This window comes from Salmo salar, chromosome ssa16 (genome assembly GCF_905237065.1).
Source record: "Salmo salar chromosome ssa16, Ssal_v3.1, whole genome shotgun sequence".
NCBI lineage: Eukaryota > Metazoa > Chordata > Actinopteri > Salmoniformes > Salmonidae > Salmo > Salmo salar.
In genome coordinates this window covers 6,273,637-6,286,561 of record NC_059457.1, presented here as the reverse complement: position 1 = coordinate 6,286,561, position 12,925 = coordinate 6,273,637, and the positions used below count along the sequence as shown (strand labels likewise).

The 12,925-nt window shown below is 41.3% G+C and overlaps 1 protein-coding gene across 2 annotated transcripts in view; it reads left to right on the top strand.

The window, feature by feature from the left end:
* shank2b (SH3 and multiple ankyrin repeat domains 2b) overlaps positions 1–12,925 on the top strand; it is a 163,486-nt gene that overhangs the window by 93,859 nt on the left and 56,702 nt on the right. For both annotated transcript variants that reach the window (XM_014147798.2, XM_045696893.1), the window contains 2 exons: positions 2,676–2,758; positions 4,154–4,278. In XM_014147798.2, coding sequence (XP_014003273.2) covers positions 2,676–2,758; positions 4,154–4,278 — 208 coding nt within the window. The remainder of the gene's footprint in view (positions 1–2,675; positions 2,759–4,153; positions 4,279–12,925) is intronic.

Here is a 12,925-nt window from a genome sequence, read left to right as displayed (position 1 = left end):
TCTCTGGAGAGACCTGAAAATAGCTGTGCCGCAATGCTCCCCATCCAACCTGACAGAGCTTGAAAGGATCTGCAGAGAAGAATGGGAGAAACTCCACAAATACAAGTCTGCCAAGCTTGTAGCATCATACCCAAGAAGACTTAAGGCGGTAATCGCTGCCAAAGGTACTGAGTAATGGTCTGAATAATTATGTAAATGTGATATTTCCGTTTTTTGTTTTAATACATTTGCTAACATTTCTAAAAACCTCTTTGCTTTGTCATTATGGGGTATTGTGTGTACATTGATGAAGGAAAAAAACTATTGAATCAATTTTAGAATAAAGCTGTAACGTAACAAAATGTGGAAAAACTAGAGGTCTGAATACTTTCTGAATGCACCATACCCACCAACCAGGACAGCCAGTGTAAAGCGCAAAGTAGGTTGTCATGGACACACAGACAGAGTCCCTGTTACCGGTGCTGTGAAGGCTGTTTGCATGCTGCTCTGCTCATCTGCTCTGGCATGGTGGGTGACAGAGGTGAGGGAATTCAGCCTGGTCCCAGATCTGCTGCTGCTGTCTTGCCAACTCAGCATAGCATAGCAGATCTGGGCCCTTGCCAACTCAACCCGAAACAAACTGATCTGGGACCAGGCTATAGGGACAGAGCCGCTCTGTAAACTTGGCCAGGCTTCTGGTTTGCTCAACAGACAACATATTTGGGGATTCCTTTATATTAGGGGGGATTTCCTTTTTTATCCTCTTGACCAGTTGCACTGCTCCAATAAATTAATGTAATCTCTTCAAGAGTCTGTAGGCCAACTTTGATGTTCAAGCTACAGTGTAATCTCTTAATACATGAAGCAGAAAGGAGACTACTACTGATTAGCTTGGCAAACACTGTCTGCATTGAGATTTGCCTCCTTTCTGCTTCATTTATTGACATATTTTACTGTAACCTTTTGGGATAGCTATAGGCCACCTTCTGGGTTCATACTAGGATATTGGAATATACATGATTTGACTCTGTTTCCTGAAGGTCTGTAATCCCTGTATTACATGTAGAACACCCTTACAAAAAGATTGCAGTCAGAGTGCAGTACGACTGCAGTATGCTGCAAATACTGCGTCCAAAAAAAAAAAGATTACTGCTAGTAATTTTGCAGTGTAACTGCAGTTAGAGTGCAGTGTAACTTCAGTTCTGCAGAATCTACCATAACCTTGTTGCACTATCACAGCGTTTCCCAAACACGGTTCTAGGGACCCCAAGGTGTGCACATTTTCGTTTTTTTCCCTAGCACTACACAGCTCATTCAAATGATCAAAGCTCGATGATTAGTTGATTATTTGAATCAGCTGTGTAGTGGTAGGGCAAAAACCAAACCTGCACTCCTTGGGGTCCAGAGGACCGAGTTTAGGAAACCCTGCACTATGATGACCTATAGCTTCACTTTGGTCCTGGAATACTATGACTAGCCCCATTCTGATCACCAGCTCAAAGTAGAACATGTTACCATGGCAACCAAGCATCCCACCACCACCACCACCACCACCACAATCATGCTTGCTACCTCTGCTGCTCTCCCTTCAAGTTCCTCCTTGGAACCCAACCAAAGCATTGAACACAATACTAATTCTGGAATGATGTCTACTTCTGTAGCCTGGTTTATGACAATTAGGCTGAATTACTGTTTTTATTCAAGAATAGGCCTACTAGATTGGAAGAATGACATTTAGATTGTCCATGCATCTGAAATGGTTAACTACTTCTACTCCAGTGGTTCTTGACAATGAAATTCAGCAAATTCTTCTTGGGAAAATAATAAGTGAGAGCTTTTCATGTATTTATTTTTTAACCTTTTCACCAAATTGTGTATTCTTTCTTTTGGCACAATATGATGTGACAATGTATGTATTGGCCTATGATTATTTGTTTAGTTAAAGGCTATTTACTCAAATAAATCACATTACTGCATATTGGTCTGTATGCAATTTTGCAAACATATGTAGGCTAATATAGCCTAACTCTTCTCAGCTTTCATCCATGATACCACAGGCTGATTCAGTTGTCATCCAGATGTTGCTGTATACACAGAATAATACGAAATCTCTGAGACCAGGTTGCATACACTAAAGGATACTGCCGACTGAGGAATGAAATACATTTGATAGGCAGACTATGGGTGGTCGCTTCCACTAAACTGAAATAAATTACTCCAAATTTCCTGTCTTCGTTCACCCATTAATTCATTCGTTCGTTCGTTCGTTCGTTCATTCATCCACTCAGCTTTGCACCCTATAGGCTACCCCTCATCGCTCCCTCCCTCCTCCCTCCACCCTTCCCAGAGCCGCTGGCTTTTTAGCAGCATTTTTTTTCCTAATGTTAACCGCTTTTGATTTTGCTCTCCTTTTGGTGGAAATGTTTTATCTCCGCTGTCTCCGGCTCCGCCCGTTTTTGCGGGGTTTTGCATCAACGTTTTCGGCAAAGGTGGACTTAATCTTTGGAGGTGCACTGTGACGGTGCGCTGTCGCTGTCACATCGATACAGGGAGCATCATTCATTATCGTAATTGATTAATTCGGTGTGCAGCCGACGAGCTGTCATCATGAAGCACTCGGGGCGAGCAGCTGTGGCTATGATGAGGATGATAGGATGTAGTAATAACGGTCGCTTTGCGCGGAATTTTCTCCACAGCGACTGTGTGATTGACGAGAAGACGGTAGTTCTACAGAAGAAGGATAATGAGGGATTCGGGTTTGTGCTGCGAGGGGCGAAAGGTAGGAGACGGACCTTAACTTAGTGTCTGTCTGTTGCTCCCTTGTTATGTTCATGTGTCGTCCCCGGTCCACGTTGCACTATTTGTTTCCGTTGCGTCAGAGATGAGAATCACACACATATTGCTTATTATGCACCCATGCTGTTTTGAACACCCACTTACTTCAATAGAAATTCCAATACTTTTTTTTTTCTCTCCTGTTGACGACAGTGCGATAGTTTTTGTGTTGTGGCTCATTCTCAAGTCAGCTCTGCCCCATATCATGTTTTGTGTGACCACCATAATACGTTTAATATTGGTGCCTATAAGAGCCTATAATGAACTGACAGAGCCTGTATTAACTGAATAACTACTGATATTCTGTTGACTTAAACAGCTTCTCCATCACAAACATATGTATCTGATCGAGTAGACAATTCATTCAAATCTCATACCCAAGAGCCCCTGCTCCATAGAATAGAAATGAACACAAGCTACTGTATTGAATGAACAGACTAACTTGCCTTTGGAGTTGTCTTCAAACACATGGCTGATTCATTGCAAGTGTCACTTGTCACCACAGGTTTCTTGGAGGTGCTGTGACTTCAGTTCTGCAGGGGAAAGATGCTACACACGTGACTTTGCTGATATTTTTTTTTTTTTTTAGCTGATTGCAGAGGTGGTCAGTTTAGTTGTGTAGTATATGCATGCGATCCTGTCAGATCTGCAGTTTGTTAGTGTCTGCAGTTTGAGACACACACACACACACACACACACACACACACACACACACAGCTCTCTACTGATCTGTACACAGTCAGTGCAGGGAATTTATTTGGACCAGGGTGGAGGGGTGAATGATGCGTCTCCCTAGCTCCAAACCTCTGCTGCAGCCCCAGCCCACAGTCTCTGCCGCTGTCCCTGGCCAGACAGCATGATTATGCCACTAAACTGTAATTACATTGCCATTGTTCTCGACATGCATGTTTTTCGTGTCTTTACTGATAATTACATTGCGTTATGATGATCCATCTAAATACAAATGTTACTGTGATAGTGTTGTAATTATGTTCCTGCTATTATTACTGTATATCATCAATGCATGTACATCTTCCATGTACATGTGTTTGTGCGTACATGTGTATGCAACACAGTTTACTATTTGGTCCAGTAAAATATGTTTTCCATTTCCCTGATGGTGTCTGTTTTTGAATGTTGACATTCAAAAGGTGTCTATTACACGTTTGTGTTGAATTTCACGAGGTGACGTTTTGTTGAATTACCTGTATTACATATGTGTAATAATGTGCAGTAATGACACTGTCCCATTGACATTGCTTCCCTGCATTTCTCACCTTCTCTTCTCTCTCTGACTCTACCTGGGACGTTGTCTGCGCCCGCTCACCCACCCCTCCAGCGGACACGCCCATCGAGGAGTTTACTCCCACCCCTGCCTTCCCCGCCCTGCAGTACCTGGAGTCTGTGGACGAGGGCGGGGTTGCCTGGCGGGCGGGGCTTCGCAACGGAGACTTCCTCATCGAGGTAAGGGAACATAGTCTTTCTCAATTCATCTCTCCTCGATTGCGTGTGTCCTCTCTCCTTGCCTCCGCCATGAAATGCATTGGAAAAGAGGGTCTGATGGGAGGGACCTTGGACCCACTTCTCCGATACGGTTGAGAGGGAGGCGAGGAGACGGGATGTGAGGATTCAAACGTTCCTTCCTGGACTTGGAAGATTCCATTTCAGTGTGAAGAATTTGCGATGATCTGTATCTTTGAAACTGGATGGGAGGTCTGTCTGAATGCATTTATGAATGTGGGCCCGACAATCTCCATAAGCATTGGTCTCTTTTGTGGGAATTAAGGGTATTTTACTCCATTTAGCATTTAGAGTTTTGTTTGACCCAGAAAATCATGGCTTTCAGAACAGAACAGCCCATTCTGGCATAGTTTTCTCGGCCTTCAAATGAACTGAACCTCTAAAAGTGAGTTATAAAAGTCTGGATAAGCTCCAGAAAGATTCCTCATGAACATACTTAATGAGAAATCTGTGTTCTGTTAATGCTGAAATAAGGAATACTAAGCTACTGTATTGAAAGATATTTTGTTTTTTTGGCTGCACCTCGTCTCCTGTTGGTTGAAGCGCTGTCTGCTCCCCTCCTAAACTACTGTAATGTCTTCAGAGTTGTGCTCAGAGTCACTCCCATGCAGTACACTGTCCAGTTCTATCTGTCAGTCTTTTTGGTTGTAAGGCGATTGAGTTCATACCCAAGCATAGCCTGAAATCCAAACGGATACGTTCCGCTTTCACTGTTGTTTCCCAAACATAACAGGATGAACAGTTAAATTCCAGGCTAACTCAGACAGTCACCATGGATTAGATTTCCACTTGAGCACAGCACATACTGTAGTATTGCGTAGCACTCACGTCCTCTTGCTGTGGATTTCTCTTCCGTTTGTCAGGACAGTACCTCACCTAAATTCTTTATTTCTTTACTTCATTGTCTCAACATTTGACCACGGCGGGTTGTGGTTGCACAGACCCTCTGGTCTAGTAGTTGAGAAGAATAAATGAATGAATTAATGCTTGAACAGACTAGGGAGAGGAGAGGTCAGTTCCAGTTAATCTTTTTTTTCCATGGCTGTCACTTCAGTTCTATGTCAGCAAAACAAATACTTTTTTTTTTTGCGCTCGCAAGATTCTGAACTCCAAACTCAGCGTACTCTGCTGTGCTGTGTGAATGTTTTATATGCACATCCTAGATTTCTTCGGTGTCGGTGTTCTTCAGTGTTACTTCAACAGAACTACAACGAGATTGTGTTTCTAGGGTTACTTCAACAGGGACGGGAGGAAGTCATTTTGTAGTGTAAGGCAGAATAGAGGGGAGATAATGATTGGCCATCTGTCTTCCTAGAGCATGCAGACGCAGTGTTCATGGATTCGTTGGGCGCTGAACAGCTTGTGCTTTTAAAATCAGCTGTCAGAGCAGGATGGTGATGATGTTACAAAAAAAAGGGGGGAAACATCAACTACGCTGTAAAAAATAGACAGACTCAGAACACGGTGATTGTGTAATGAAACCCTGGAAAGTAGTGCACCTAAACTGAGATCTGGTGTTTGGCGGTTGTTTGAACGTAAACCCAATGTGTAAGTGTTCTGATACACTGAAAGTGTTTTAAAAAAACAGAATAGAAGTACTCTGAAACACCCAAAGGGGTTATTCAAAACACACACACACACACACACACACAAAAAAATTGCAGACTGTCTCTCATGTAGTCAAGTGGTTTAGAAATGCAAATGGTTTATAGCCAGAATATTGATTGATGATAACGGCCTATGGAGAATAAGTTTTTGTGGAATTCCACCTTCATTTTTTCAGTGATTTATTTATTTAGACAGATTAGAAACAAGAGGAAACAGATGAGTGAAAGTGGGACAGGTGTGGGAATTCAACCACCAACTTCAATGGAATGTCATTGTAATTTCACACACTCAACCAGACAGCCGCACTGTAAAAAAAATATTATGGGGTGAATTGAAATTGACAAACCAAAAAAAAAAACATATAATTAATATAAATGAATGCAAGTCATTTCAATGTTTTGTTCATTTCATTTTACCCAAAAATGTAAGAATAAATCCAACTTAATATGTTGCTCCAAATGTCAGTATCTTTTATGAGGATAACCATAGAGGACATTGAATGATTTTAACTCATTGGAAGTCTGGTTTTAATCTCCTGTCTTGCTCTGTTTTGAAAGTATTGTGTGTACTTAAAAATGTTCAGACTTAATGATTATTTTACACAACGTTGTATGCATGTTTGAAGAACGAAAAGTATACTTCTATAATAGTGTTAAGCAGCTTGTTGTGTAACGGATCATGGTGAACGGATATTAAAACCGTCCGGCAAAATGACTTTGAGTGAGGAGACCACCCATTCCTACATTTCCAACTTTAAATGGTAGAGGTAATTACAGTATCCTGCCATTTTTTTTTATGTAAAACTTCTAGTTACTGCTGGTGAATTGAGCACTGAGCTCAACAATGCCTGCCAAAATGGGTTTAAACTGGCAAATGATCAGATACATAAATCAATGTTAAACATCAAAATAGTCCAGAAGACGGGATCTAATTCTGTACTTGACAGGGTTTGAAACACCACAACAGTGTTTAAAAGCTATAGAAAGAGGAAACGACACCAAAAAGAGAAGGGATCTAATTCTGCATTGTTTCAAAATGTCTCAGGATGATGGGTTTCAGTACCACAGCAAAGTTAAGGTTTCATCTCCTTGGCATTGGTGGCAGCTCAGTTACCACTAGTTTTGGTGTTACAAAGCACTTCATTTGAACCGTTTTGAATAGAGTACAGTGGTGTATGTCTTGCAGCTAAACTAATATCGTCCTACCACTTCCCATATTACTGTATAGTCAAGCTAGAGATAGCCCCAGGGAATTGTCTCTTTGCATTCAAAGTTGTTATCGTGCCATTATATTCTATTAGTCATGGGAACCTATAAGATTTGTCACACTTCTCCGTCTTTTTGGTGATTATTCCTCAGAATAGGATTTGATCTCGATTTGATGTCATCCAACTAGCCAATAATTGCCCATGAAATAGTACATTCTTTATTTAGCTCAACAGTAAATTCCTGTCAAATAGTATGATGACATTACAGGAAATCTGTGCCCTGGTTGGGGGACAATGGCAGTCTCGGGAGTTCACAGCTTACTCTTGTGTGTTTTGATGCTCTGCTTGGTCATCCATAACAGACCATCTCCAATGTCCTTGCAGGCTGCCAGTAAACCCCTGTTTAATGGTCCAGTCAATACCTGAGATGTGGATAGCTTTGGGGATGGGGATGGAGGGTTTAAAGCCTGTCGGGTGTTGTGGGTGCATCTCTTGGGGATGTGTAGGAGAAGGTTTATCGGCTGTCTTCAGGGAGAATGGGTGCTGCTCTACAGATGGGTGTGTCTGGGACCTCAGAGTGATCTGTCTCTTATTCCCTTCACTCTATTAGTGATCTGTCTCTTAGTCCCTTCACTCTATTAGTGATCTGTCTCTTATTCCCTTCACTCTATTAGTGATCTGTCTCTTATTCCCTTCACTCTATTAGTGATCTGTCTCTTATTCCCTTCACTCTATTAGTGATCTGTCTCTTATTCCCTTCACTCTATCAGTGATCTGTCTCTTATTCCCTTCACTCTATTAGTGATCTGTCTCTTATTCCCTTCACTCTATTAGTGATCTGTCTCTTAGGCCCTTCACTCTATTAGTGATCTGTCTCTTATTCCCTTCACTCTATTAGTGATCTGTCTCTTAGGCCCTTCACTCTATTAGTCATATGTCTCTTATTCCCTTCACTCTATCAGTGATCTGTCTCTTATTCCCTTCACTCTATTAGTGATCTGTCTCTTATTCCCTTCACTCTATTAGTGATCTGTCTCTTATTCCCTTCACTCTATTAGTGATCTGTCTCTTAGGCCCTTCACTCTATTAGTGATCTGTCTCTTAGGCCCTTCACTCTATTAGTGATCTGTCTCTTAGGCCCTTCACTCTATTAGTGATCTGTCTCTTAGGCCCTTCACTCTATTAGTGATCTGTCTCTTAGGCCCTTCACTCTATTAGTGATCTGTCTCTTATTCCCTTCACTCTATTAGTGATCTGTCTCTTAGGCCCTTCACTCTATTAGTGATCTGTCTCTTATTCCCTTCACTCTATTAGTGATCTGTCTCTTATTCCCTTCACTCTATTAGTGATCTGTCTCTTATTCCCTTCACTCTATTAGTGATCTGTCTCTTATTCCCTTCACTCTATTAGTGATCTGTCTCTTATTCCCTTCACTCTATCAGTGATCTGTCTCTTATTCCCTTCACTCTATTAGTGATCTGTCTCTTATTCCCTTCACTCTATTAGTGATCTGTCTCTTATTCCCTTCACTCTATTAGTGATCTGTCTCTTATTCCCTTCACTCTATTAGTGATCTGTCTCTTATTCCCTTCACTCTATTAGTGATCTGTCTCTTAGGCCCTTCACTCTATTAGTGATCTGTCTCTTATTCCCTTCACTCTATTAGTGATCTGTCTCTTAGGCCCTTCACTCTATTAGTGATCTGTCTCTTATTCCCTTCACTCTATTAGTGATCTGTCTCTTAGGCCCTTCACTCTATTAGTGATCTGTCTCTTATTCCCTTCACTCTATTAGTGATCTGTCTCTTAGGCCCTTCACTCTATTAGTGATCTGTCTCTTATTCCCTTCACTCTATTAGTGATCTGTCTCTTAGGCCCTTCACTCTATTAGTGATCTGTCTCTTAGGCCCTTCACTCTATTAGTGATCTGTCTCTTATTCCCTTCACTCTATTAGTGATCTGTCTCTTATTCCCTTCACTCTATTAGTGATCTGTCTCTTATTCCCTTCACTCTATTAGTCATATGTCTCTTATTCCCTTCACTCTATCAGTGATCTGTCTCTTATTCCCTTCACTCTATTAGTGATCTGTCTCTTAGGCCCTTCACTCTATTAGTGATCTGTCTCTTAGGCCCTTCACTCTATTAGTCATATGTCTCTTATTCCCTTCACTCTATTAGTGATCTGTCTCTTATTCCCTTCACTCTATTAGTCATATGTCTCTTATTCCCTTCACTCTATTAGTGATCTGTCTCTTATTCCCTTCACTCTATTAGTGATCTGTCTCTTATTCCCTTCACTCTATTAGTGATCTGTCTCTTATTCCCTTCACTCTATTAGTGATCTGTCTCTTATTCCCTTCACTCTATTAGTCATATGTCTCTTATTCCCTTCACTCTATTAGTGATCTGTCTCTTATTCCCTTCACTCTATTAGTGATCTGTCTCTTAGGCCCTTCACTCTATTAGTGATCTGTCTCTTATTCCCTTCACTCTATCAGTGATCTGTCTCTTATTCCCTTCACTCTATTAGTGATCTGTCTCTTATTCCCTTCACTCTATTAGTGATCTGTCTCTTATTCCCTTCACTCTATTAGTGATCTGTCTCTTATTCCCTTCACTCTATTAGTGATCTGTCTCTTATTCCCTTCACTCTATTAGTGATCTGTCTCTTAGTCCCTTCACTCTATTAGTGATCTGTCTCTTAGTCCCTTCACTCTATTAGTGATCTGTCTCTTATTCCCTTCACTCTATTAGTGATCTGTCTCTTATTCCCTTCACTCTATTAGTGATCTGTCTCTTAGGCCCTTCACTCTATTAGTGATCTGTCTCTTAGTCCCTTCACTCTATTAGTGATCTGTCTCTTATTCCCTTCACTCTATTAGTGATCTGTCTCTTATTCCCTTCACTCAGATTTTACTCTATTAGTGATCTGTCTCTTATTCCCTTCACTCTATTAGTGATCTGTCTCTTAGTCCCTTCACTCTATTAGTGATCTGTCTCTTATTCCCTTCACTCTATTAGTGATCTGTCTCTTAGGCCCTTCACTCTATTAGTGATCTGTCTCTTATTCCCTTCACTCTATTAGTGATCTGTCTCTTATTCCCTTCACTCTATTAGTGATCTGTCTCTTAGTCCCTTCACTCTATTAGTGATCTGTCTCTTATTCCCTTCACTCTATTAGTGATCTGTCTCTTAGTCCCTTCACTCTATTAGTCATATGTCTCTTATTCCCTTCACTCTATTAGTGATCTGTTTCTTAGGTACTGCACGCTATTAGTCATCACTCTATCAGTGATCTGTCTCTTATTCCCTTCACTCTATCAGTGATATGTTACTATTAGGGGTGTGAACGTTAATATGTTTAAACAAAATTGAGATCCTTAACCTTACCCAAATACATATATAAAACCTGAGAGGAAGAGGCGAACTTTAGGCTACTTTGGTGAATTTGCGAAGATCGCAAGACAAGACTTTGCGATATAAAGATTACCAAATCAAATTTTATTTATCACTGTCACGACTCCCGCCGAAGTCGGCCCCTCTCCGTGTTCGTTCGGCGGTCGACGTCACCGGCTTACTAGTTGCCACCGATCGATGTTTCACTGTTCGTTTGGTTTTGTCTTTATTGTGTACACCTGTTTTTCATTTCGCTAATCATGTTCATTATTTAACCTCTGCATTTCCTGTTTGTCTTGTCGGTGATTGTTTGTCTGTTTTGTGTAGTTGGAGTTGTTTTCTCCAAACTATGTATTTTTCTATGAGAAGATTTATTGATATTTTTAGTAAACACGTTTGTTTACCTTTATCCCTGTGTCCTGCGCCTGACTCCTCCACTTCTCTAAGAAAACCATTACAGTCACATGCACCAAATACAACTTCTGTGGACTTTACAGTGAAATGCTTGCTTATGAGTCCTTCCCAACAATGCAGAGTTTAAAAATAACAATACTAATTAAATAGTAACACAAGAGTAATACAATAAAGCACACAAGAATAGAGCAAGGAGTACCAGGGAGTACCAGATCAAAACAGGGTGTACCAGTATATACAGGGAGTACCAGGGAGTACCAGATCAATACAGGGAGTACCAGTATATACAGGGAGTACCAGGAAGTACCAGATCAAAACAGGGAGTACCAGTGTCTACAGGGAGTACCAGGGAGTACCAGATCAATACAGGGAATACCAGTATATACAGGGAGTACCAGGGAGTACCAGATTAATACAGGGAGTACCAGTATATACAGGGAGTACCAGTATATACAGGGAGTACCAGGGAGTACCAGAGAATACAGGGAGTACCAGTGTATACAGGGAGTAGCAGTATATATAGGAAGTACCAGTATATACAGGGATTACCAGTATATACAGGGAGTACAAGTATATACAGGGAGTACCAGTATATATAGGGAGTACCAGTATCTACAGGGAGTACCTGATCAATACAGGGAGTACCAGTATATCTAGGGAGTACCAGTATCTACAGGGAGTACCGAGGAGTAGCAGATCAATACAGGGAGTACCAGTATATACAGGGAGTACCAGGGAGCACCAGCTCAATACAGGGAGTACCAGTATATACAGGGAGTACCAGATCAATACAGGGAGTATCAGTATATACAGGGAGTACCAGGGAGTACCAGATCAATGCAGGGAGTACCAGTGTATACAGGGAGTACCAGTATATATAGGGAGTACCAGTATCTACAGGGAGTACCAGGGAGTACCAGATCAATACAGGGAGTACCAGTATATACAGGGAGTACCAGATCAATACAGGGAGTACAAGTATATACAGGAAGTACCAGTATAAAAAGGGAGTACCAGTATCTACATGGAGTACCAGGGAGTAGCAGATCAATACAGGGAGTACCAGTATGTACAGGGAGTACCAGGGAGTACCAGATCAATACAGGGAGTACCAGTATATACAGGGAGTACCAGTATATATTGGGAGTACCAGTATCTACAGGGAGTACCAGGGAGTACCAGATCAATACAGGGAGTACCAGTATATATAAGGAGTACCAGTATCTACAGGGAGTACCAAGGAGTAGCAGATCAATACAGGGAGTACCAGTACCAGATCAATGTGTAGGGGTTCAAGGTATTTTAGGTAAATATGTACATGAAGGCAGGGTAAAGTAACTAGACATCAGGATAGATAATAATAAGGTATTTTAGTTAAATATGTACATGAAGGCAGGGTAAAGTAACTAGACATCAGGATTAATAAGGGTCAAATAAATAACAGAGTAGAAGCAGAACAATCGGAGTGTACTTGTGTGTGTGTGTGTGATGTGTATGAATGTGTGTTTGTGTTGTGTCGGTATGCGCTTTGTGTGTGTGTGTGTGTGTCTATGTATGTAGTGTATGTAAATGTGCGCACATTTTTTCTCCCTCCCCCGTCCTCTCTCTCCTTTGCGCTGGCTCGACTGCTCTTTCTCTTTGCAAAGAATGTGAGTGTGTGTTCAGTCTTCGGTCTGTTGAATGTCCAATATCCTAGCCCAGTAGTTCCCAACCCTTTTTGGTTACTGTACCACCAACTTCATTTTTCTCTGCCCCGGGGGGGTACTCTGAGGTCCTGTATGGAAATACTTTGAGAAGTTAAGTTAGAAGATGGTGACATGCTAACTTTGCCAGGTGGAATTTTATGATTTTTTTATTATTTAACAGAAAACCTGTTAAATTTGTCACATTCCTAGTTACTATCCCTTGTTCTTTTCGCTATGAGAAAGTGAGCACTGAGCATGCTAGAGCCAAGTCTAAGTGTGT